The 27,662-nt window shown below is 38.0% G+C and overlaps 1 protein-coding gene across 3 annotated transcripts in view; it reads left to right on the plus strand.

The window, feature by feature from the left end:
• MLIP (muscular LMNA interacting protein) overlaps positions 1 to 27,662 on the plus strand; it is a 104,878-nt gene that overhangs the window by 73,044 nt on the left and 4,172 nt on the right. For 2 of the 3 annotated variants that reach the window (XM_027898322.1, XM_027898323.1), the window contains 2 exons: positions 4,708 to 4,833; positions 20,968 to 21,024. In XM_027898322.1, the coding sequence (XP_027754123.1) occupies positions 4,708 to 4,833; positions 20,968 to 21,024 (183 nt within the window). The remainder of the gene's footprint in view (positions 1 to 4,707; positions 4,834 to 20,967; positions 21,025 to 27,662) is intronic. The other variant, XM_027898324.1, reaches the window with a different exon arrangement.

Here is a 27,662-nt window from a genome sequence, read left to right on the forward strand (position 1 = left end):
TTTTTTTTTTTTTTTTTTTTTTTTTTTTTTTTTTTTTTTTTTTTTTAAAGTAAGTATTGTAATTGTTTAACTGTTTATTTTATTTCACTGGTTTTAAGTTGCTATCACTACACTGGAATTCTTGTGCATATTGTTTGTTCAGGCAGCAGTGCTGTCTCTGAGAACACCGTGACCTCTACTCATGAATGATTCTTCAGTTGCTACATTTTGACTTAGAAATTGTGCAGAATTTATTATTCAGCTAATTACTTCTCTTTTTGGGGATTCTCTGATTCACTGTAATAGAAGGATTTGGGTTGGAAGGGACTTTAGCGACCAACTAGTTTCAACCTCCCTGCTGTGAGAGGGGCGGGGTTGCAACTGGGACCTGACCCACTATTTTCAGCAAGATCTCAGGGCCAGCCACTGTCATAACAGCAGAGGAAAAAATTAGAGGTGAACCTGGCCATACACCTGCCAATAAGAAGTTCAGTCGTCTGACTTTTCAGACAAGTATTGTGGAAGGTTCATTTTCATGCAAAATACCCTCTGTTTCTGAAGGAGGGTGGCTACGTCTATGCTTCCTATAGAGAGGCGTCCTGGCCCAGCCTATAGCTTATTTCTGATTGTGCACTTGCTGACCTGGGCCAAAAGCATGCCAGAGAGCACTGTGGCTCTAAATCAGTACCTCTGATTATGGGTCAGCTCTGGAACTTGTGTCTCGGCCGTGTGTAATTTGTTGAAAGGCTGTAAAGGTATCATGGCAGCCCAGTGGTACCATAATAGCCTTTACCATTTTTTAATGTTATTGTAGGTGGACCAACATTTTCCTTGGCAAAACTGAGTTTTAACTTGTTTCTCAGCAGTGTCAGCTGTGACAACCATCATCAAGGAGAGTTCAAGTTTTTAGTTTTGGATCAAAGATTTTATGTAGCTTCTCAGAGAGCTAATAAAGTATTTAGAATTCTGGTTGATATCTGTCACTCTGTTAGCAGTGTCAGACATAAACATATGACTCAGTCAGCACTTGAGTGCATGATTGTTCTTTGGAAAATGTGACCTTAAAAGCATTTCTACCTCATGCTTTTGGAAGAGGTTTCTTACATAAGGAGAGTAGCATATCCTTGATGATTTCAGGTACCTCAATGGGCTTTTAATTGCATAGTTACATGGTGTGGAGGAGTGCCAGAAGGCCACAAGTCCTTTGTATATAATGATGACTCAATAACAAGTGTACCTTTCTTTTTAGCTTCATATTTACCTTTCTGTTGAAAGCCAGACATTTTTATGGATGCTTTTCAGAAATGTTGATAGGAAAATAAGTATTTTATGATGAATCCTACAAAGATAAGTCATGAACTATGGGCCATAAATTCATTAAATGAGTACTGCAACCTTCACTAAGTTGATCTTTGTAATGAAAACGTTTTTGATATGTAAGAGTAATAATAATAATAACTTGGCAGTTATTACTCTTTAAAAACAGTATGACTGCATGGCTGATTTTTTGCTTTCAGCTGTATATTTTTCTTACTTAGGAGGCAAATGAAAGTGACCCAACCTGTTGAAAGGAGGGAGGAGGGCATAAATCACAAAGTTACGGGAAGATATTTTGGTTCCTGGGCCTTGCTCTTCCCAAATGCATTGTGCTCCTCCCTGTCTCTGCCATCTTCACCTCAGACCTTGGGCACTGCTCTGTCCTTTCCCAGGGCAGAAGCAGAGCACAAAACATGAGGACATTTCCTGCCTCCTGTACCCTCCCCTCCAATGGACACCCCTCTCGCCTTATCCTTGCTGGTTGTCTGCAGATCTCATTTTAAGGTGATCCATAACTCAGTTTGCATGCTACATCCAGCAATCTCAGCTGCATAGTTTTAAGCTTACTTTCATAATAAGCTTCTCTTTTTTCCAGACAGACTGCAGAAGTGTACTGGTCTTATAAATAGACAGCATGGTGTTATTAAGTGTACATATTTATTGTATAAATAATTATAATAGTATGTATAAATAAATATAATAGTAAATCAAGTTTTTTCTCTGTATTTTTATACCCATCTGGATACTGAGGATGGGGAGTTGTGACAGCACCTGTTTCTCAGTCCCATCTGGGCAATCTGCCCCTCTGTACAGCAATCACAGAAGGAGCTCAGCAGCAGACCTGTTGTTACCTATATAAGTTGTGACAGGGATCACGCAATTTCTATGGGGTAGTCATAACAGAGAAGAACACAATTGACTTATTTAGAATTCTAAATTCAATAAAAGACCTTCCAAAACTTAAATTATGAAATTCCAATGAGAAAGTATACTTTTTCTTCCTTTTTTTTTCCTTACTGAACAAGTCTATTTTAAAATTATCCCTTAACCTCCATTTAGAGTTGATGCCACAATATATCTTGTTAGATTTTACTGCAAGAATTCAGAAAATCACGGATGTACTGAATTGAGAAGTTCATAGTAAAATTTTTGGGGTGACTGGTAGCTAACCAAGGAATTTTTTCTTGATTAAACAATCCAATTTGTCTGAAATTATGGGTATCACATATCCATGCTTATTAAATTCACTAAAATTCCACTTTTTCAAGTGAACTCTTAAAGATACTGTCACTCAGTCACTGAGGGGAGCAGCTCTGGTGCTGGCATGATCGGCAGTGGAGTATTCAGCAGGGTGCACAGAGGGGTTTCCCGAACCAGGGGAACCTCAGAGGGAGCTGAGAACGCTGCCAGGAGCCACGGCAACAGCAGTGAAACCCCCTGTGGGAGGTGGTGGGCCCGTGTAGAGGAGCTCCTTTGCTCAGTGACAGCACCCTGGGAGGAGGTGAACAGGTTGAAGAGTACCAGGGAGTACAAGAGATAGATTACTGGAATCACATTCTACCTCCTTTCGGACAGGCCTGTTTAGGAGGCTATTTGGCAGAGTCCCTTGGGGATCAGTTCTGAAGAACAAAGGAATGTGGGAAGAATGGACATTCTTCAAGAAGGAAATATTTAAGGGGCAGCCATCCCTATGTGCTGAAAGACAAGCTCTTGGGGAAGAAGACTGGCCTGGCTAAACAGAGAGCCCTAGCTAAAACTTGGGGAAAAAATGGTAATTTATACCTTTTTGCAGAAGGAACAGGCAATTCAGGAAGACTACAGGGATGTTTAGAGGTTATGGGGAGAGAAAATTAGAAGGGCCAAAGCCCAACTAGAAATAAATCTGGCCACTGATGTAAAAGACAATAAAAAATGTTTCTATAAATACATCAGCATCAAAAGGAGGGCAAAGGAGAGTCTCCATCTTTGATTGGATATCAGGAGAAGCATAGTGACAAAGAATGAGGAAAATGCTGAAGTATTTAATGCTTTGCTTGCCTCAATCTTAATACAAAGACCAGTTGTTCTTTGAGTACCAGCCTCCTGAGTTGGAAGAAGTCCCTGTATTCCAAGGGGTAATGGTTAGCTACCTGTTACACCACCTAGACACACATAAGTCCACGGGGCCAAATGGGTACTGAGGAAGCTGGCAGAAGTGCTTATTGAGCCACTTTTAATCATTTACCAGCAGTCCTGGCTAATTGAGGAGGTTCCAGTTGACTGGAGGTGAGCAAAACATCCATCTACAAGACGAGCCACAAGGAGGATCTAGAGAAGTACAGGTCGACTAACCTGATCTCTTTCTTTGACAAAGTGACCTGCTTAGTGGAGGATTGAAAGGCTGTGGATGTTGTCTATCTAGACTTTAGTAAAGCTTTTGACACTGTTTTGCACAGCATTCTCCTGAGAGACTGGCTGCTCATGTGTTGGACAGGTGATTTGCTGGGTGAAAAACTGGATGGATGGCTGGGCTCAGAGAGTGTTGGTGAATGGAGTTAAATCCAGCTGGTGACTGGTCACAAGTGGTGTTCCCCAGGACTCAGTATTGAAACCAGTTTTGCTTACTATCTTTATCAATGATCCGTATGAGAGGATTTAGTGCACAGTCAGCCAGTTTGCAGTTGACACCAAATTGGGTGTTGATCTGCTGGAGGTTAGAAAGGTTCTACAGAGAGATCTGGACAGGCTGGATCAGTGGGCCAGGGCCAACTGTATGAAGTTCAACAAGGCCAAGTGCTGGGTTCTGCACTTGGGTCATGACAACTCCATAGAACACTACAGGTTTGGGGCAGAGTGGCTGGAAAGCTATGACACTTAAGGATATAGTTTAGTCTTGGACTTTGCAGTGGTAGGTCAATGGTTTGACTTGATGATCTTAGAGGCCTTTTCCAATTTAAATGATTCTGTGATTCTATGACTCTATAAAATCCATCATGCAATCATTGCTGTTAGTCCTCAGAAAGACTTTCCCCCAACCTGGTTGTAAGTTAAATTACATCATCACATGTTGTCCTTCCTTGTTTCACAGTTAGTGTTTTGAGCAACCCAGTGTGAAAGCAGAAGTGTAGTTGTGCATAAAGTGTGACTTGAACTTATCAAGATGCAGCTGAACAGCCAGCACACAAACAGAGAGCAAAACCCACAAACCATACTGAGCTACTGACAGCTCAGTAGCTATGAGGTTTTGTGCCTAAAAACATCTCTTGCCATTTTTGTCTACAATCTGCATTAAAAGTAGTCCAGGCAGCATGACACCTGAATAATTTTGGTGGTGAAATATGTCATTCATAAAACTTCTCAAAGTCTAGTCAGTACAATATTTTATATTATTTTTCTTCCATCTCTTTTCTCCTGCATTTTCTATGGGTCAAGACAAAACCCGGTGTCATTCGTCCTGTGCTGGTGAAAGGAAAGAGTGCACAGCAAAAGGAGGAGCCCTATCAACCCAATCCTTTTAAAAAGTACCTTGAAGAAATCAGTGATCAAGGTATTGAGCAGGTGAGTAGCTTTCACTCTGAAAGATTTTATAGCCTCAGCTAGTTTCCTCAAAGATGATGGAATAAACATAGATCCTTATTTTGTCCTGGTCTCTTCTTTTTTTCGGCAAAGTTAGATGATTCCCCAAGGGGCACCTGGCTACTAAAGGAAAGTATACAAGCTGGAGGTGGGCAGCTGGGCTTTCCACAGGGACATTTTTTTCTGGTGATGTAAAAACCTGTATGTTGAGTAGAGGACCACTTTATGATGTCTGTAGGAAACACTGTAGAAAAAGAAAGTTGAAATCTTGTGCTCAAGCAGGTGTCTAGTTCAGATCTATTAGAAAGTTCTTCTTTCATTTGGGGCCCAGACCAGAATCTTCTCAAAAAAGAAATGACAGCATGGACTTGGCAAGGTTCACTCTTCCCTTTCCAAGGAAGACTGAAGAAGAGCCCCAGTGTGTTTTCATGTCGCTCCCCAGCGCGCAGCTCCCAGGGTTCATATCCATGTTGCTCCACAGCTTGAGGATACAGTTCTTCTACCACATGTGAGGAGCATTATTGGTCAGCCTAGGGGGCAGCAAAGGTGCTCTCTTCTTCCACAGCCCTCTGCCTGAAGCCATAGGATCACTTTGCAAAAACACATCTTGAACTTTGCTGACTTGTGAGTCCTTATCTTGGAGAAACCCCAGATGAACGGCTCTGACAGCCTTTTCTCATACATTTATGTTTGTGTGCGTTGTTGCCAAATAAGCCTTAAATGTGATACATAATCTAAATGTCCCTGTTATTAAGCTATCCAATATGTTCCAAATCTTCCATCTGGAGGGAAGAAAAATGAAGCCAATAGTCCTCTTGTCAGACACAATGTGAAGAAAATACCATAATAATTTAATTTCTCTTACTCCTATGGCTCTCTAGTCACACTAGAAATTTAAGCAATGGCAGGCCTCTCCCCTTAGAAGAGAATTTAATTAAGATTTTAATTTTAGTTCTTTCATCCCCATAACTTGCTGTAGAAAAATCCGAGTTTTTCAAGGGTTTTGCAGCAGTCCAAACAGAGGTGAATTAATTACAGTATAAGTGGATTCCAGGAACACATATGAGTGGCATCAGAAGGTTTCTATAGAATGTAGAGTTTACATGAAATATAAGGAAAAAAATGAACTAAAATAGTGATTAACAATTTTACTCTGAACTTTTGATGTTGACTGTGAAACTTTGAGTTCAGATACCACAGGTGAGTTGATAGTGCATCATTCATGCTCTGACTTACTGAAAACCTTCTGATGCCAAGGTACTGTGCTTCCATTTGCCTGGAATGAAAGAGCAGGAGAGCTGACCTGGAGCTATTGCTGGGGAGCTTCTGCCCTAGGCCACCTCAGTGGAGCCTTCCTGCAAAGGTAGAGGCAACTCATGCCTCTCTTTCATCAGGTCTAGGCACTGATTCTGCTGGCTATATTTTTTCTGATGAAAAAATGATGTAATCACCAAACTTCATCTTTTCAGGCAAATACAAACCTGGACTTATTGCCATAGCTTGAAGCATTTTGACATTTGAAGCTAATTATGGAAACCAAACAACTTACACTTTATAAGTTACTTGTGGTACATATTACTGAAGTACTGAAGTCCAATAACCAATGTGGTTGTTACAACAAAAGCCAAAATAATTTCATATTAAAGCTACATATTAAAATGAATGAAAAAAATCATGCACTGACCTTAATAGCTAGAAAAGGTGATTTCACAATTAGTATGCTCAATTTTTCCTCCTTTATTTGAAAGAACACTGTTATGTGCTTTATAATATTGATAAATTTATATTTTTATCCTAATCCAAGTAATATTACAAGTTTCTGTAAAATACTTGTTATTTTAGAAGATGTCTATTAAGACATCTTCATTCTGAAAAAAGAAGTACTGTGACTTGTATTCAGATGGATTCACTTACTTAACAGAAACTGGTTTTGTTTGTGTGAGAAATGGCTATGTGATTCTAGTGGTGGTCCAGGAGGACAGTTAATAGTACAATCATATCCAGATCTAGGGAAAACACTAAAGTGATGAAGAAGACAGTATATGCTTTTTATTTCAGCTCTTGCCTCTCAGAGTAGTTTTATGGTGCTAATATAAGTCCCTTGTGGGTGGAGGAGACTTGGGTGCCCACATGAGGATGTTCACAATCTTACAGCACCTGTGAAACTCTCCGGAGGGGTTTTAGTGCCTGTAAGAGTGCTGCAGCACTGACTGGGACTGGGCTGGGTGCCCAGACAATAGTTTGAAAATTGCTGTGTTTGTCTCTAGTCACTGGATTTTTAGCCTTTAAAGACACTTATTCTCCCTCTTCACCTGCTCTCAGTAAGACAGCATTTTTGGCTGCATGGTGCCTGACTTCCAGAGAGGGGTAGTTGTTCCTGCCAATGTTGCCCCCAAATCAGGTAAATTTACTGTTTACATGGGATATACGAGCTGGGAATTAAAACTAGGAGACTAGGAGCTAAGCATTCTGCTCTCTGTGGAAGAGCTAGTGCTAATCCACTTGTCCTCAAAAAAGAATTTAGCAGGCATTGACTGTGGCTGAGAGCAAAACTGCTCATACTGTTACTGATTTTCTCAGGTTTTCTTTGAAGATTTCTGCAGTCATGCTGGGAGGTTCAGCTCTTACATTTCTTTCCCCTCCCTCTCTCTGAGTTTTTCTTTTTCTCTGGTACTATTACTAACAACAACCTCTCTTGATGATGTTGCAAGCCCATCTTGAAATGACAGTCCCTTTCAGACTGCATCTTTGAGGAGGATAGAGACTAAATGAGATTTCAGATGATATCAGCTTTATTAATTTCTCTCTTTTGATTTTTCTTAGACCTCTGCAATACCTCTCTGCCCTGTCAAACCTCCCAGTGTGGCACTGACCACTGGTGACTATGTGGGTGACATCCAGTCTGAGACATAATGATGCAGGCAGCTGTAACTTGTGACCCTCAGCTTCATGTCCCTCTGTTGAACACAAAGGTTTTTTTGCACACTAGAGAGTAGCTTGTTTACTTTTCATTTCATTAAGACAAGTCCCTATGTGGAAAAAGACCATTTCCCTTATAAAATAATAGCAGTTTTTTCTGTAACAGGTAGCTGTTCTTGTGCAGATAATTCAAAGTGATGAATAGAGGAAAAAAAAATTAGTAAAGATCATGTGTAAAGGATGTAACTCAGCTCACAGATAGCTCTTTTCATCTGTGTTCTGGATAGACTATAAAGAGGTTGTGCATGTCACCTTCAAACACTTTTTACAGATGGGTATATTATTTCTGAGGTTCCAATCCAACAGTATTAAGCTTCCACATTTTTGGATGTCTTAACTGGAGATGGTATTTTTCCCATCATGAGAAGGAATTTTTTCATTTTAGTGCATTTCAGTAACATTTCAAGAATTTTGCAAGTCTGCTGCAATTTGTTCAAAAAAGCACCACAAAATATACTGGAAGTAGATGTAACTCATGAACAGTGCTGATATGATGGCTTTATGAAGATTTTGATTTCAAATTGGGGAAACAGAATCTTTCTGGGGAAAAATAAGACATTTTGTTAAATAATATTAAAAGACTTACAAAGAATATTAGAGAATTAATGTGCTTGCAAATATTTATTAGCAAGAATGTACTTAGACTCCTTTGTCATATAAAAAAAAAACAACAACACTTTGGGCAATGAAGGAAGCCAGATAAGGATGAAATAAAGAGATATTAGTTACACTTGGAATGAACTTGTGAGACCAGTTTGCCAAGGTTTTTCATTAATAGAAGCAGAACTGGTGCCTCTGACAAGGAGGCAAGGTTGGTGTGAAGTGACTCCTTCCAGGCTCTGATCCACTTGTTTGCTCACATTCACTATTTTGGTGAGCAATGCATTAGTTTGTGCTGGAACTAATCACAGCTCTTGTCACATGTTTTCTGTTCTAGAGATCAAAAGGCATAGCACAGGGAAGTTTCTGGTCTAAACTCAGCCAGCCAAGTTGGTGAGAACTCAGGATGTATTATGTCAACAGCCTTGACAAAAACCTAAGTGTGAGATGTATGCCAAAATCTTTTTTAAAAAAGTATTTTATCCTTTAGGTGCAAAAAGAACATACATATTGTTGTTTGGGTTTTTTTTTAACCAGAAACACTGTTGACTGCTGACAACTTAGAGCAGTGAAATATATTGTGTTTGCACCTTCACTGGTTTAACTCTTAAATATCTGAAATGGTTTGTTAGAGTCTTATTAAAAAGCCTGGAGTGCTCCTGCTAGTTCATAGATAAGGCAAAGTTTCTGTTGTACCTCTCAGGCACTGTTTTCATATTCATTTTGGTCCCAGTCCACCCTCTCATAAAATTTCCCAAATGTGGCCATTTTATCCTAGCACAAGATGCTTCAGGACTTTCTTTTTCTGTCACTTGAGCATCAGTTGAGCAGCAGGGGGGAGATGCACTGGACCCCAGTCAAAGTATAGTTGGTTCAGTGGGACACCTACAGCAAGTTTTTGTGTGTGCACACAAGTACTTTTTCTGGTGAATCATCAAGACCTGTGAAATGTAAAAATGTTGCACTTAGCTTTCTGCCCAGACTTCTTTTTTGCACCCGTTAACTCTTTTGCTTTTTCTTTTTTTTTTTTTTCCCCCATTGAAGACTGCTCTCCTACACCCTCTGTATCCAACTAAACTGATTTCTCCAAGTCCCCTTTGCATCCTCTATCCATCTCCCTCACTGACTGTCTAAATTCTGGACCTTTCAGCTACTTGTCTTCCATCACATATGATGTTCACAACAATTCTTGTAGCCTCTACAACTCTTTGTACAATAAGGTGAGCATCAAGTGTGGTGTGATTCAAGAGCTTTGTCAGACTTTTATAATTTTAATTCTAGGCAAAATTCAGCTGAGTCATTAGGATTCAGTAGTGGCGGGTGCTCTGGGAGATGCATCTCAAATAAGCCTATCTCCAGATTCCCTGGAGATATTATAGCTTCTGCTTTCCTTGGCACAGCTTGTGTGAGGTCTTGCTTCCTCCAGACCAACTAGGACAGAGCTCCCATGAATCTTCATTCAAACTGTTTCTTCTCTCAAGGAGGAATAATCTATTTTATCCGTCATGCTCAGTTTACTTTTAACATTTACCCACATCAGATTAATGGGGTATTCATTTTTTTCTTGGGGACTGAGCAAAGGGAGCATAACCTGAAAGCAATACAGTGCCACGTCCTCTTTTCCTAACACAGAATCTGCAAATGATCAGACCTTGGTGCCAGGAGAGATTATCACAGTCTGAGATGTACAGCGTGCTTTGTTTGAGATGCAAGAGGTTAAAACCAGTCATTAGGTACTGTTTCTTTAGGCTATGTTGTGGTTTCCTCACCAGATCTTATTTGATAGGCTGGGTTTTGTTCGGTTTAAATTTTTACTGAAACTGAGCTGACATGTTTACTGAGGCAGCAGTGATTTTATAATCAAGTGTTTTTTGACAAGTTTCCTGGTTCATTGAAGGGCATTCACATGAACAAGCAAATAGTTCATATGACCACTAAAGCAGTTTTTTTTTTTTTATAATCAAAATGAGTATTTGCTGTTGCTAATGAAAACAATGCTAGAAACTCAGAAATTTGAACAGAAAAGTGAATAAGACAGGGAAAAGTTGTCTGAAGAAAATTAAGATAGTGTAATTTTTTGGTATTTCACGTTAGCTGTTCTTTTGGGAAACAGGGTAACCAGATGTCAATACTGGGCTAGTTTAATACAAACAGAGGTTTATTCACCCTAGGAGTAAATATTCTTCACTTGGAATTTTTTAATGTTTTTGTTTTGGTCTGTAATATTAATATTCTTCAATAAGAAAAGGAAGATTACTTTTTTCCCCCCACATGATCAGTATTTAACATTTGAGTCAATATATGTTGATAAAAACCCTGACAATATTTGCCTATTATTTCCTGCACCACCCAATACATTCTGAGCTATCAATATTTTTAAAAAGAAATTATTTAATTTTTTTATAAATAATTAAAGTAGCAGAAAACACAGTACAACAAACACAGTATCAGGTGTTGAAATTTGAAACAGTAAATTTGAAATTTGAAACCCTTTCTGTAAACAACATCCTGATAGCATGCGAATTATTTTCCGTTCTCAACTATACCTGGACTGTTATCTCTGTACATTCCCTGCAGTTCTCCCTCTCCACTCCTCATCTCTTAGGATAAGGGATGATATGCAATGTGACTCATTGCTCGTGATACTAGCTGTATCTCCAGGCATCCACTAAACACGTGGTCAGTGTCTACATGTCTACCTGTTATCCTTCTAATTATGTGTTGTGTTTTGCTTCATGTTCCACTAGAGGGCAAAACCTGCTGGCATAAATTCTTATAACCCTTCTAAATATGTTATAAATACAGTATTGAGAAGGGACAGGAGGTCCCAGTGAATGAAGTTGTTATTCTTCACCTGCACATTTGTTAAAAAATTATCTATAAGAAGTGCTCCCTTAGAAATGGGAAAAACCAGAATGACCACTTGTGTCTTACATTAGTGTGACTAGATATGGTGAGGTCCTAAACCCAGGATAATTTCATTTGTTGGCTTAGGGTGTAAGAAAATAACAGCTATCTGTGTCTGAAGTGCTTTATTGGAAGGGCACTGTGGTGTTGTTTAGGCAGCCTTGACTTCATGCCAGATTGTTTTTGTTTGAAGCTCTACCAAGTACCTGAATCTCCATAGATGATGAAATTACAATGATGAAGCTGAAAGATATACTTGGTAGGTTTTTTTGATTATAACTGTTCAAACTGATGAAATCCATAAGTTGTGTCCCAAATAATTTCACAATGTGGTTTTGGCTTTGATAGGAGGAGACAGTGGGAACCAAGGTATTGTGGCTCTCTCCTTGCATCTGTGAACAAGCTGTTTCTGAAATAAAAATGTTGCCCATTTAAGTGAGCTGATTCTGTTCTTACTCATCTTGCTATATCTCTTGTCCTCTCCTTCCCTACTCTGCCCTCCTGCCAGAGGTGCTGCTGCTCTTATTTAAATTCCTTGGTTCTGAATAATTATGAGTTAAACTTTGTACAATTAAAAAAGCTTCCTTTGCTTTTGATTGCAACAAAACAGCTTAAGAACATGAACTTGAATACAGCTATTGCAGTGACTGAGAGCCTGAGGTAACATTTAACTCTGTGGTTAACTTCAAAGCTGCTTCTGATGGGAATCCCTCCAGCCTCTGATAGAAGACTGTGTAGAGTGGAAGAGCAAAAACCTCCAACTGGAATACTGTGTCCAGTTCTGGTCTCCACAATTCAAAAAATATGCAAACAGACTGGTGAGAGTACACAAATAGGCCACAAAGATGATCAAAGGGCTGTGGAACCTGCCCTATGAGGAAAGACTGAAGGAATGAAGTCTTTTCCCCCTGGAGAAGAGGAGGCTCAGGGAGGACCTCATCACAGTATCCCAGTACTTAAAAGGTATTTACAAAGAGGATGGAGGCTTTCTCTTCACAGGGAGCCACATGGAGAAGGCAAGGAACATTGGGTACAGCTTACAGTAGAAGCGGTTTCATGTTGTTATACAAAAGTATTTTTTTTTACAGTGAGAGGAACCAATCACTGGAACAACCTCTTTAGGGATGCAGTGGAGTATCCATCACTGGAGGTTTTCAAGATGTGTTTGGACAGAATTCTAGATAACCTCTCGTAGGCTCTCTTTCCCACAAAAAGGTGGACCCTTCCAACCCGTGCTAATGTATGATTCTATGATTCACATGGAGGCACAATCGATGTAAGTATCTGTCAGGGCAGAGACCACTAGATTTTAGGAAACCAGACATCATCTGGAAGGAGAATGACCTCCCCTAGTGAAGAGTCGAGGAATGAATGGGTGTAACTCCCTTAGCTGGGAATGGCTTCTACGTGCCTACTGACTATAAAAACTTCCTTTTTCTTTCTGTCATCAAGAGATGAATACATGATTTATGTGCATTCATGTGAAAATCTCCCTGTCAGTTAAATATTTAGCAATACAGCCTTTGAAAATGGATTGGAGGGAACTGGCTTTTTGCATCAAGTATGAGAAATATCAAAAAATTGCCACTTCTGTCTGATCAGGCATCACTTATAACAGTAGCAGAGGACAAGTGCTTTTTAATGTCCAACTTTGGGATTCAGCCAGTCCAATTTTTTTCCAGGACTTAAATGGAGTTTTCTTGAAATCACTGAATGTAGTTGTGCTGAAAGTGTCAACCTTCCATAATCACTTGCAGGTCTCCAGGCTCATAGGTAAGCAGAATATTTAAAGGGAATCTTCATTATTTTTCAAATGAAATCAGTGGTATTTACCTCATCATCCGATCTCCTACTCATTGGAGTTTATATTTGATTAATGGCATCATAGTTGGTATTGACATTCTGTGAATACAGCAACCTTTCAAGGTTGCCATGGAAAAGCACTTTTCTCCCAGACATCATCCCAACTGCTTTTACTTCTAGAAGACAGTTTCTTTCTCTCTTTTGAACTTTGATATTTAGATGTTGTACTTGTGTAGGTGTATTGTGGTTGATCAATCTTCTGTGTTCCAGAACAATTGCTTTAGTGTAGAGGTAAATAAGTCAGCTTTTAGTGCTGTGCTGCAAATTGGACCTCCTTGTTGGGAATATGCTAATAATTAAAATTACAGTGTCTCCTTTGTATATTCTTTTATGTAATTTCTTGGGCTTACTGAGTTATTTTAGCGATATCAGATGACATTTCTATCATTTTTTACTTGGTTTGATAAAGCCTTTAGAAAATGCATCCAGAGTTCCCACTCAGTTAATCTTTAAAGAAAGGCATTTCTCATGAAGCTCTTTAGAAAGATCATAACTTGGTAATCAATTACTTTCTTCAAAAGCATTGAATTAGCAACAGAACTTGAAGGTAGCTTAGGTTCAACAGGAGAGCCAGCAACATGCACTTAACGTGGAAGTGCTCAAGTCTGGCACTGCCTGGAATGAACTCTGTTACCCACTTCTCTAGAGGCAGCTCTTCCAAAGGTAAAAATAAAGAATTGGTTATTGTGTCACTCCTTTTGATCTGTGTAGTTAGGAAAGTTTGAGAGCCTTCCTATCCTATTTCTTCAAGGAGAAGCTGTTGATAGTATTTCTTTGGTGTTTCTTTGGTGTATTTCTGTTCATTTAAAAAACATGCTCACAAAAAGCAGTTTTTTCTTGAACGCAGTAGGATCAAGCCCCAGCGGGCACTTTCTATGCTTAGAAATGGAAATATGCTTCCTAGTGAATGCCTTGAAGTGTCCAAGTTTCCTCTTGGAACATAGTTACAGCCACTTCTGTTTCTTTCTGTCTTTTCATTTATACAAGCTGTCTCTGCTGGCACAGATTAAACCAATCTTAAGCCCCAAAAATGCTTTAAAATGCTTTGTCTTAATTCTTAGAAGTATCTACATAATATGAAATTTGAGTTCATCCTTATCCCTGGCTTTCTCGGGTGATTGCATCTGGTCTTCTGCATAGTGCATTTCAGTGTCAGACATTTTTTATACCATAAGCATTATCAAATGCAACAGAAATTCTGGCCCTAGCTAGCAACTAATTTCTGAGTCTTACCTTAGCCTTCTGTATCTTCAGATTAATATGGGAAAACATTTTAGGAGAACAACCAAAGCAAACACAACAGTCCAAATACTAAAACACTTCTAATATCTGCTTTTAATGTCTCTGTTTGTTTGTGAAGGGGATTCTGTGGCACATCACGTGGTGTTAGGGTCAAGCTTGTAGCTTGGAGTCTGCCTCTTATGCTAGAATCCTGATTCATAACTGGATTTGGATTGGATACAAGTTCATTTCTGTAGACATTCTTTAACAGTAGAAAATGGAATGTTAAAAATATCTATTAATGATTTGGCAAATGGGAACTGCAACCTGGGGACAAGTCTTTGCTTGTAATATAGTAAAAAGATAAAAGACAAGATTACAAAGAACAGAAGCAAACCAGAGGTAAGGGTTGTTATTAAGAGCAATAGCAGAAATATATAATTGAGTAAAAAATATCAAACGAGATTTGGAGCATGTGTAACCTTTATGAGAAACAAAAATAATAATTGTACACCTCTTATTGAAGACAGGGAGAAAGCAAAACCTGAAGGAAAATCATATTTAATGAAAATTATGCCTAAACACCCAGAGCTACTAGAACTTCATATCTTAGACCTCACTGAACACAAATGTTTCTATGCAATTTCCCAATACTTTTTTGGATTGTAAAAAACACTATTCAGGTATCAAGAAAAAGTAATCAATTAGCTGATAAGCCTTTGGAAATTTTACATTTTAAAGGACAAATTGGCACAGTTGGAATTCACTTAGCTTTTACTGCAAGTATTGATATAATGGGTACTCTGAAATATGATCTTAATTCACTGCACTTTCAGTTATGTTAGATAAAAGTATAAAATATAACTAGTTCTGGTTCCAAGTAGAAATTCCAAGTATTTACTTAAAACTTGAATTAAAAAAACCAGTATTTATGGGTTAATAAGGATGTTATGAACTAGCTTTCTCTTTTTCTCAGTTAAACACTGGCTATAATATTAGTAGTTATATAACGAGTAGAATGTGATCTTAATACAAATTTTTATGTAGTAGGTTACTGTTACACATATACACTCTTGAAGATTCAGTCAAAGTTTGTCGTTTGGATTTAAAGTAGCTAAGGTCAAAGATCTCTGTTGCATCAGAAGCTTACTCAGAAAACAGAGCTTATTCTGTTTTGTGGCTAATCTGGCAAGAAAACATGGGGGGAAAGCCAGCTCTGAAAATTAAATAAATTCATTTCACACTCTCACTTGGAAAGCAGTTAAAGTTCTTTGGCTGTTATCATTCAGTGAGCAGTGAGCCCCTTCCTTGGGCCAGGAAGCATCATAAGTTCTAAGCAATCATTCAATTTTTGTGAGTCCATAAGCAGTTTACAGTCAATATTCTGAGGGAAATTTCAAGTATTTGTACTGTCAGAAATTCTGACATTTTCTTTTTAATACATGTAAAAATTTGAAAATATTTAAATACTCCAGAAACCAATATACATAGTTTAAGTTATGTCAGCTAACTCAAAGCAGATAGTTCTAATCCATGTAGTTAGAAGGTGTTTGTCTTCTCTGCTGCCTTACCGTATGGATGTGGATGTTATCGTTCTCATGCCTGGTGTCTTCATTATGGGCCTGGAACTCTTGCTGGCCTCCAGCTCCCATAATCACCTATAGTGAAATTAGCCCTGCAAAGAACTGTAGTCTTCACTAGTGCACAGCAGAAATGAGAGGCTCTTACCTTGATTGCCACAAAGTGCACTGATAGTGAAATACATTTTCGTATTTTATGGAAATATTCCAAAGTGAAACATCCAGGAGAGAAAACACTCTGTTCTAGTTAGAGATGAGTTTTCTTACAATTAAATATTTCATTTTATTTTTCTAAATTACTAGTGAAAGTTTGCAAGACAAATTAAAATATTTTGCAGAAAGCTTCATTTTTCTGTTGTAGTATTTTTCAATGAAAAATCATTTTGACAGAAAATCCCCAGTCAGACTGGGGCCACGGGCTGGCTCTGCATGTGAAATTTAATTTGGTCTGGGAAAAGACAGCCTAAGGAAAATTGATGCACTTCTTGTATGCATCTCCCTCCCACTCTACTCATAGATAAGGAATCCCTACTGCAAAGCCCTGTAACTCCTCCGGCCTCTGGTATTCTCCAGTATGAGGTTGGCTAGAGCCATTGTGGATGACCCACCTCTAGAAGTGTTCAAGGCCAGGCTGGATGGGACTTTGAGCAACCTGGTCTAGTGGAAGTTTTCCCTGTCCATGAAAGGGCAGTTGGAACCAGATGATCTTTAAGGTCCCTTCCAACTCAAATCTTTCTATGATTCTTTCAGTCTCATTACACTCTGGTGTCCTCCAGGCCTGTGTCTGCTGAGAACCTATCAGGGAACCAGGTTTGCATGGTTCCAGTGCCTGGAAACAGCTTTGAGATCTTTAAGACAAAAATGCACAGCTACAGTAGTGTATAATAATGATTTGCACATCTTTTGGGATGTTCTATTGTATAAATGTCTGAAGGCACATTATAAATTTATGTTGTGATCACTGTTTCTACTTTTCCTTTTACAGAGAAGTGAAAGATGCAAAAAAATTGGGTACTTAACCAACTGAACCTTTGAAATAAATTTTATGCTGTGTCATTTCAAAGAGACTAAAGACTTCATAATCATAAATTGCCCCTTTATGCTATATTATTTTCTTTCCCCTTAGCTGAAGGTAGTCCTTGCTTTGCTGCTGTGGGTGTTTTACCATTTATTGGTACATGAGATTTTATGTTCTTGTACTCGGACAAAGTGTATATCCATAAAACAGTTTTATAAAAATGTTTGCTTATTATGCATATCTAAATAAATATTTTCAGCTTTGGAGAAATTAGTAATTTTACCTGTTGTGAAGGAATGTATCTATGCTTAATAAGAGTCTAGAGTACCTAATTTATTTTCAAAGGGGATTAAAAACTTAACAGAGTAGTTTGAAAGAATAGTGTAAATGTGAATGTTCTCTTGTTACTATAGTTGAAATATTCTAATTTCTTATGTGTGTTATCTCTCACTGGTTCCAGTTTTAAACCTGTGCCTCAATTAGCAAAGGTTGCAGACCCTCTAGAGAGTGACTTTGATTAATGAAAAAGGTCTTAAATTGAGAACACTTTAGAAAGCTTTATATTAGTTCAGAGGCAGCTGTGATTCATAGCACAATAAAGGTAAACTGACCTTTTAAAGGCAGATATGCCGTCTTGATTACAGAACTAAATGAACAAAGGTCTAAAGAAGATGTTATATAATCACCTCTTTTCTAAGCCTTGACTGAGTTTGTAAGACGTTATTTTGGCCAGGTATGTAGTTTCCTTTTGATCTTACATGCTGCAAATACTTCTGTATTGTAAAGATATTCTGTTCTCCTCAGTACAGTTTTGCAGCCAGAAATGCAGATTTAGTTTGCTCTTTCATAGTTCTTAGAAATAATAAAGAGAATGTCACATTAACAGAAAACTGAGTAATATCTAAAAAAGTTAAGTATTATTGATTAACCTTGTAATAGTAATGCAGAGTTTTGTAACTGTCAAAGGAAACAAGAAGAGAAACTAGAAAAGCAATATTCGTCTCCCACCATCAACAGGCACAATCCTTTCACATTTGCAGATGGAAGCTGGTTTCCTTGCAAGCTACTTTGACCTGGAGATGAAAAACTGCCAGTGACAGAGCTTGATGAGATTTCACTACACAACACACCCATAAAAAGTACATAGTCCAAGTTGCATTCACACCTCAGATCTTGTGGACATGGCCGTATTCCTACAGGATGACAGTAACACAACGTTTAGTAAGAAAGAGTTAATCCCATCTCATTCTACCTGCTTCATGTTCTAGTAGTTTTATGTTGACTGTGTGGTGTGCATTCAAGAGCACAAAAAATCTTATTTTTTAGGAAAAATCAGAGGCTACATTCTGTAGCCTCTTGGTTAAACAGGGAACAGGCATGGGAACCTACAGCACGGCTGACACATTTCAGATTATATTGACATGATATAAATAACACAGATAGCCTGCCCCCAGTTTTTTTAGGATGAGGTCACTCAGGCCAAGGTACTCAGCTTCTTTGCAGATGGAAGAGGCAGAGCTGTATGATTCTAGGGAAAAACCCAACAGCCTCCTCTGGGGGACTTGCAAGACTAAGTGCTATTTCAGCAGTGCAGCACTTGGTTTATGTCATCCATATTCATTTAAGTACTACATAAAGGTCTTTATAAATGAGCCATATGTGACTTCCTTAAGACTAGACACACCTGACTGTAAAATGTATAGACTCTTCTATGATAACTTCAAGGGTTTTGTGTCAGAGAAGCCTTTTGAGAAGAGAGAACTGTATATTGTTTGTTTTTTCTCCAAGTCTTAAGAGTGCACCAACTTTTTTTCTTCATTATTAATCAGTGAATTCCTTGTCTTGTTTCAATTAATGCTCTGCAAAATAATCAATATTAAGGGGATCTGTCCAGAAAATACAGGTTATTTTTCCTGTCTATGGAGACTGTCCTTCATATTGACCCTCTAGTTTGAAAAGCGAGTGCTATCAAAATATAGGAAGCAAATGCATTTCTTTGTCAGGTCTAAGGAGAGACTTGAGACCTTATACTCAAGGAGCATGGTAAGGCAGAATCATGACTGAGAGGGGCATTTCAGGTTAACAGGGTAGGCAATGAATGCCAGCAAGAAAGGCCAGGATGAGATAACACAATAGAAGCACATTTTTCATTGTTTGTCTGTCTGCAATTTGAGGAAAAGAGCTGCTGCAGTCTCGAATCACTATCTGACTGGGGAACCTTTCTTTCTTAAAAGCAGTGGACCATTCTTTTCAGAAGACTTAGCCGCACATCAGAACAGGATATGATCAATGCTGCATGTCTTTTTGGTTGACCCTTCTTGCTTTGCATGGAATACAGAGATGCCATATTCTGATGAAGGAAAGGGTAACTCAACTCTTGAGTTTATTCCAATGAAATACCCTTGCCAAGATACCTCAGGTGTTGCTGGAACTTTGTACATGTGTATCATCAAGGACTGCTCACCCTTGGTAGTCACAGGGTGCTGGATTTGGAAATGGGACTTCTGTCTCCCATGAAGACCATCGAACGCTGCCTGTGTGTGCTGCAGCACTGGGGTGGTGTGAGGTCTGGAGGATACCTTGCCGGCTGCCTGGCTGATGCTGGAAGCCAGGTGAGCAGCAGAGGGAGGGATGCTGCCACTAAGACAGTCTATGCTCCTTACCCCTTCCTTACCCTTCTTTTGCCTAAAATGATTTCTTTGTAGAAACTTATTGAATAAATAAATAAAATTGTTACCTAAAGTTATTCACTTGATTTTCGTTTTGAGAAAGAATAATAACAATAATAATAACAACAACAACAATAATAAAAGTTAAGTGGTTCAAAGCTGCTGTTGTTGCTAGAGATGATTCTTTCTTCCCTGAAAAGGAATCAGGGCAAATTCACAAAGGGAGAGAGCAATACATAGCAGATCCATAATGTAATTTCAGAAAATTAGAGCACATTCCACTTCAGTATCTTTCTTTGTGTGCTGGGCCGGTGTAGCAGATCCATTTTGCTTCTCAAAAAGCACAGTGTCAAAATCAATTTTCTTAGAAGAAGAGCAATATTTTTAAGCAACACATTTGTTGATTTACTATTTGATCTAAATGCCAAAACAAATTAATGCCTTTGGTAATTCGAAAATAGCAGGCTTTTTCCTGTCTTGTTTTTATAGAATTCTAAAATACTCAAATCCCAATGCTTTCAACAATCTTTGCTTTAAAGAGAATGTCTCTGTGTCATTGTATAGGAAAATGTCACAAGCTTGTGATCTTGACATTGCCTTTATAAGCTCCAGATAATCTATTTACCTGCATTCTAATTAAAATCTCCTTGAAACCGATATGGTTCTTCACTTGAGTCACATCCATCGAACTTCATTAGTCGGATGCAAGACATGTAATGTTCAAAACACTGGAAAGTTACTGAGATCTAAGACTCCTTTCTGCACATACTAATTACTGTTACACAGCATTTTTTAGTTAAATGTTTTTATGATTTATGTCTATGAAATTTTGAATTAAGGAAAGGTCTTTTGGAGAAGATTTAAGAAGATATTCAAAGTGACAGAAATATGGTTGCAGTTTTCAATAACTTTATGTGCATTATCTCATACTAAATGTATCATAAAGCAGGTGCCCTTGCTGTGTTTTTTTACTTGAGATGCCTTCTTGAAATTCAAAAGGGTTTCATCCCTTCCCCACTCTTTTAATTATGGGAATATAGTATAAAAGAAAACAGGCCATACTTTTAAATAGATTTTCATACAGATAAGGGGTAGCAACAGAGTCTACTGAACACAAATGAGATCTCTTTGCCTTGCTATGCTATCCTCTGTATGTCTGAGGGTTTGGCTTTAATTATTAAATTTTAGTGATATTTTATATAGAAATTAAACTGATTGTGGATTTCTTTTTCCTGTTTTTAACCTCATGCTCTCTCCAACTTGTGACATCTTGGCTCAGCAGCCCAGTCATCCCATGATGCCTATTCCAGAAAATGAGACACTCAGCTCTAAGGAGGTAATCAGTTGACATGTGATGGGTTTAAGCATTTGCATGCTGCTTATCATTTATGTATGCAACTTGTATACAGTTGATCAGCAGAAATGTGCTGAGCTTTCAAACCTGTTTTTTTCCAGTGCGGGGACTAGATAAACATTATCTGTTCTTAATGATTAATGAAGAAAAGAAACAGAGTTGTTTTGCAGCCTGTGTTGCATATGGGAATTTGGAATAACACTAACATTTACACTTCAGGTTCCTGATAAGCGCAGTTGGGAAGTAAGCAAGCGGAAATTGTTAAATTATGCAGTTAGTCCTATTTAAATAACACTTTCCACAATTTTCAGTCACTGATATAGCTTCTGTTTTAAATACCAGATACTACAACAGCTACCAGAATCACTTAGGATAATTAGCTATTGAGAATTACATAAAAGACAGTCAAGAAAACAAAAGTAGTTCAAGTTTGCCCAGTATCAAAATTCAGTGTAAGTTTTATTTGACTTTGAAAAAGGATACAAATTTTCTTGATGTCTAAGTTCAGGGGCCAATTCCCTACTAGTTTTACATATCTAATCTCTAGGACCATAGTGGTTACCACCCTAGATAATCCATTCAGTGAGAGCAGAAGCAATCTACTAGTAATTATTAGTTTTCTCTTGAAACAGAGCATATAAAGATTAAAAAGGTTCTGCCAGCACAGGCAAATCCTTTTTACCAATGAGGATTTATAGCCTCAATGTTGAAATAAATGTACATAATGTAATTAATTATCATACTCTTTACTCTGGCTTTGGAACGTAATAGAACATCTTTAATTAAAGGACAGTTACAATATTATTTTTGAAATTCACATTTGAAGGCATAGCTTACTATAAATGATAGAGCACGTTTATGACACAAGAATGAATGTTTTACTGCTGAGACCTGTTTTACCAGGTGCATGTTCACAATTCTTCCACTATTTTTTTGTTGAGTTTAACAATACAAATCAGAATGATAATTAAATCTTTGTAAAACAGTTTATATTTAATTAATTATTTTAGAATTTGATTCTAGTTTTGCTAAAAGCAGAAACATAATAATTTAAGTAAATGAAATGGATGTTTGCCAGTAATTTCTGCCAAATGAGTAACTTTCTTGTTGTTTTGAAAAATATTGGGAGAATTTTGGGGTCAAGACCTTCACATTTTGGAAGCAGAGGATTTTCCTGAATTCCAGGTTTGTGGACAACATATCAATATATCCTCACAGTTTATCTCAGTTCCACTGGAAAAAAAGTGGTAAAAAAAGAGTAAAAGAAAAAGTTGATATCTCACTTGTTGGGTGGATTGCACCAGTAATATATAAGCATGAATGTAGCCTCTTATGTGTATCCCTGGCCTCTCTGTGCAGGTTGTCAGAGGCTTAGAGCTATTTCATATCTCTTTTTGTTTGAATCTTCATCACAGCCTTCCAGCCTCGTCCTTTTTTCCTTGCCTTTGACATTTCTGCTTGTTTCTACACCATCAATCCCCTTTTCTCTGCCTCCCAGGAGCCACTTCTTGATTCTCTCAAAAGCAGTGTCTGTTGTGGAACTATTCAAAGAAAGACCCAAAATGCCCTCACAAAGTGAAGTTAGAGCACAAATACCTTGCAGATCTTCTCAGACAGGTGGTTTTTTTCCATCCCATCTGCAAAGTTTCTGAAATATTATTGAAGTTAAAGTGTTCCTTTACAGGGTGGTGAGACAGACTGTATAGATCTGAGGATAAATTTGTTGTTGTGATTAAGTAGATTTGCACTGCATCAGGAACACTAAAATGCGTGTGTACATATACACATGTATTTATGTGTATTTATATAAATGTGTGTGTGTATGTATGCATGTATGTATATGTATATTTGCAGCCTCTGACAATGCAGATGATTTTCTTGTATTTGAAAATAAGACTGAGGGAAGCAAACAGCTGAATTCTTGTCTCTCATCCTTCTTCTTTACAGTTTACACATTGAGGGAGAATTTTGCAGATCTAATGGAAAGATGGATTCTTTCAAAGAGAATTCTTTAAGAGACAAGATACACAATGTAGCTGATGCATTATTAAGATCAGTTCAGTAAACGAAGCATCTCATACTTACATTATAAAGTCAGACTACCATGAGCGAGATATTCTTGAAAAGAATTTGTAGCATGTTCTGAATTAGCAGTGACAACAAAAGTGCTAAATTCCTTTGGTTAGAGGCCACCTTGTCTGTTCCAAGACAGGTAAAATACATAGTACTGTCTTCTAAAAGTTTCCTTGTATTTAAATGAACAGTTGGAACAGAATTTTAATTTATTAAAAAGCCTAAATTTATTACAATCCTTTCATCATTTGTACCATGACCTCTAGAATAAAGATATCTGATGAAATTGTGGTTGCATTTATAAGGGCTGAAGAAAATCAACAGGAAAGAAGAAGATTTATAAGTGCTGCTTTCAGTATGTTTTGTATTTTCTTTGATTAACGTCTTACTGGATGACAGTCATTCACTACTTAATGTGAGCTAGAGGCAAATAGTTAGCTTTAAAGTTGAAAAAAAAGTGTCAGACACCATTTTGTACAGCTGAGCAGAGTGAGGATTTGTGCTGGTTCCCTGGGGCCTGTCAGTAATGAGTATTTTGTAACTGTGACTATGCAGATGGACTCCATGTAGATACCTCAGGAAGAATTGTGGCAGACTCATCACAAGCTGGTCAGGAAGTAACATCAAGAGATGACACATTTATTTTTTTCTCTGTTACAAGCCAAAGAAAATATTCTCCAGTGAACTATTCAAAGTACTTGTACAGAGTGTGAGATCTAATTCCCTCCCCCCCCCCCTCAATTTTTAATCTCATTTTTATCAGAGGAAGTGACCAAGGCACACCATGCTGGCCATGTGGGGGCTGAGCAATGTTTAGTGTATGTTTCGTGGGTGGCAGAGAAGACACAAATGCATCTAGAGATGACCCCCTTTTCTCATTCTCATTTAAGAAGGACTGAGCAAAGGCATCTGTTTCTCTTGAACCAGGATCAGCTCAAGATATTTGGGACAGTCTTCTTAGCTGTCCTGAAGGTGGTGGCTTCTTGGAGATATGTTGTTGTTGAGCTATCTCTGTAGAACAAACAATTTTCATCCTTTTCTGTTTTATCTGATTGTGTCTTCAGAACTGGATGTTATGACGCTTTCCAGTGAATTTTAAAAAGGTAAGGTAGGTCTTGGTTGCTGGCTTTTAAAATCACAACATCTTTCAGGCATCTGCATTGTTAATTTTTTATTTAGGAACCTATCTTGACTTTAGGAACAGTTTATATGAATTTACACTTTAGGAGTTTACATAACCCACAAGTCTCCACCTAATTTAAAATGTCTTTTTTATCAGTGAATCCCATTTGAATGATGAACTGATTAGGAAAAATTCTGTCAAGTTATAAGCCCAATATTACTCTTACTGCTGTAATAAGAACCTTAGGTCACTGTTCTATAGTGTCTACCCTCTTCATCTATAATTACATAAAGGCATATACTTCTCCTATAATGTTTCCCACTTATAGTGTAAAAGTCAGTGTGGTTTTGGCAATTCCAAAAACCAAATGGATGGGCAGATGTTCTGTGAAACATAATCACCTCCTTGACCTTTAGGAAGGAGTGAGGAAGGTAAAGAAGAGAAGATGCTGCTAGTTTCTACTTAGTAATTTGTATTGTTTTCCTCAAAACAAAGTATTCACTGGAAATTAAAAAACAAAAAAAAGTTACGTTTCTATTCAGAAGAATAGAATTCTATTCTTCTTGTAATTTAAACCTAGTTCTGTAACAGCATGTACCAAGTAAGATCTATCACTTCTCTGTAAAAGCAGGAAAATAAATAAGGGATGTTCTCCTTGGGAAATCCTCCTCCACAGGCAGCGCATTTTAAATGGAGGAAATCTGAAGGATACTCCTTGGAAACCTAATCAGGAGATATGCTGGTAATTTTTGATACCCACTGCCTTCCTTTCAAGTAAAACTAGTGTTCACACAGGTTAGAATGTGTGAATGAGGTTGTAATTGTTCTCAGAATTGTACTGAGTCAGAATCTCTAGAGAGAACATGGGACATAGGTACGTGTATAGTCTCAAAAAGGCCTTGCATGTGGGCATTAAAAGTATGTCCTTATTACCCTTATTCATCTATGACTTGCAAAATCCTAAGTCTATTATACAATTACTTTAGGTCCATGTAATCTTTTGCTGAAGTTGTTACTCTATTTTATCTGTTATGCATGAGAGTTCTGCAATATTTCTTTGAGATACCAATAACATTTGTAAGGCCAACATTCATAAAACAACCACCTGAGAGAAAGATGGTTTCATTGACTTCTGTGGTGACAAGATTTCACTGACTGTCTTTTGTGCAAAGTAGCAAAAGTTCTTGAAATTGGAAATTCTGCAAAAATATCAATAAGGTCCAAAGTTCTGTTATTTGCTGCTCTTAATCTTTATTTACTTAAGGAGTGTTCCTGCTCTGAAGTCAACAATAGTATTAATCATTGATAGATTCTACATATAAGAGGAAAATGCACCCATTTTTTGAAAGTGTTCTTGTACTAAAGAATTTATTTAAGGGGTTTTGTTTTACATTAAACTCAAGTTCCAACCCAAATGACATTATCACAGCAGACTGATGTTCTTCCAGTTGAAAAAATCCCATTGTATCCTGGATTATTCTGTAATGATCCAGCTCTTTCGTACCATTCAATACCTTCTCAACCTGTAAAGAAGATTCTCTGTGAAAGAAAGAACAGGGATATGGCAAATACCTAATGAAAGTAGAGGGAACTGTACTGGAAGCACTCCCACTCAAATGTCAACTTTGTTCAAGTCCCTTCTTCCTTCATTTGGTGCTGAGACAGGCCCTTCCCATCGTGCAGACTCACTGGGACAAAAGGCTGCCTTGCTCCATGGGCTTTCCTTGTAGCATGTCCACCCGTCACATTGTGGGTGTACTGTTCAGTTTTTGCTTTCAGTCTTGCCTAAGTTTGCAGCCTTCTTCCCCAGAAAGTGGCAGAGCATTACTGCCAGCTCCTCTTTGGAGTGATGGTTTCACTATCCTTAGTCTACTCTGACCAAGCCGAGGACTGCAAACCTAGGCTCTCTCCGTTATAACAGTTCATTTGGCTGAAAATTTAATGACCCTGCAGATGAGCATTAAAAGTAGGAATAACTCCTTCTTTTGCTAAAGGAATAAGATATTTGGGTGTTAGCTGTAACAAATTCTTTAACCTCCAGAATGGATGGGCCGCTTAAAGGGAACAGTGAACTGTAGCCTTCTGATATTTATAAATAGAAAGGTAGGTCCAAACCATGCACATTTCTAAATTCTCAAATAAAACCTTTAAATATCAGTAGACATACTTTGTATTTACTTTATAATTTAACAGTACTTTAACCTTTTTTTTAATACGTTTTTATGTACAACAGGAACTTTATACTTGCAACAGGTATTTGGGCAATACTTTTGGCCTCCTTCAATGATATCTTCTTGCTTTAAATAAAAACTTGCGGTTATAGGCTACTAACATGAAAGGGCATTAGATTACCATGCATTAGCAATGAAAAAGCATTTTATCCATTTATGGGATTTTATTTCCGATGTGATGACTATAAAAAGAATTACTGTAAATATTGCTTTTTTAATGTTAAATACCTAGGTAATGCATAGGTAATGAGAATCACAGACAAAAATTAGTTATAGTGTTTGACTACTCTTACTCTGAAAATTATTTTTCCTTATGACTAGTTAAAATTTCCCCACTTGTTGTCTCATTTTCTTTCACTGTGCAAATCTGAGCCATCTATAAACTCTCCTTATATAGCTGGAGAGGGAAAATAGATACCCCTTAGCCAGTTAGTTGGCTTAAACAAGTGCTGTTGCCACCCCTCATCTGTCACATGTGTTTCCCAGAAATCAAGAAACACTTGCAACCATCCTGATAGTCCTCCTTTTAGTTTCCTCTGCTTGCTTGACAATTCTTTTTTATTGGGAATGCTTAAAAATGGAAACTGTGTTTCAGATGCAGCCTCACTACTGCCCAGCAGAGGGGAATAACTTCCCTCAACCTGCTGGCTGTGCTCTAATTAATGCAACTGGGTATGAAGTTATCCTTCATCACAAGGATGGACTGAAACACTTTCAGTTTGGTGTTGACTAAACCTCATGTGCTTCTTGGCAGAGCTGCTACCCAGCCAGTCACTGGCCTGTACCATTGCATAGGTTATTCACTTCCTCCGTCCCTCCTTGTCCCCATCTCCTCCTTGTCCCCTCCCAGGTGCAGGATTTTGTATTTGCCTTTGTTCACAAATCTCCTGCTAGCCCGTTCATCCAGTCTGGAAAAGTCTTCCAGTTTGGAAAAGTCCTTCAGGATGCGAGTCATACCCTTGGCATATTAGTCTCCCTTGCCTATCCAAGTTAGGAACATTCACAGATGTCCTGGACATGTAGGACCTTCAGGACCTTGATGGAGATGTCACCCTAGCATCCTCTGAAACACCCCCTGACGCAGACATTTTGAACTGCTATCTTTTTAGACCAGTATCCCAACCAGTTACTCGTCCACTCTGTAGTGTACCCTGCTCCTCACTTTGAGACTCTAGGTGACTGTGGAAAAATCC

Source organism: Empidonax traillii, unplaced genomic scaffold (genome assembly GCF_003031625.1).
Source record: "Empidonax traillii isolate 1590-97213 ecotype Southwest subspecies unplaced genomic scaffold, ASM303162v1 scaffold591:size1139884, whole genome shotgun sequence".
In the NCBI taxonomy this organism is placed as follows: domain Eukaryota; kingdom Metazoa; phylum Chordata; class Aves; order Passeriformes; family Tyrannidae; genus Empidonax; species Empidonax traillii.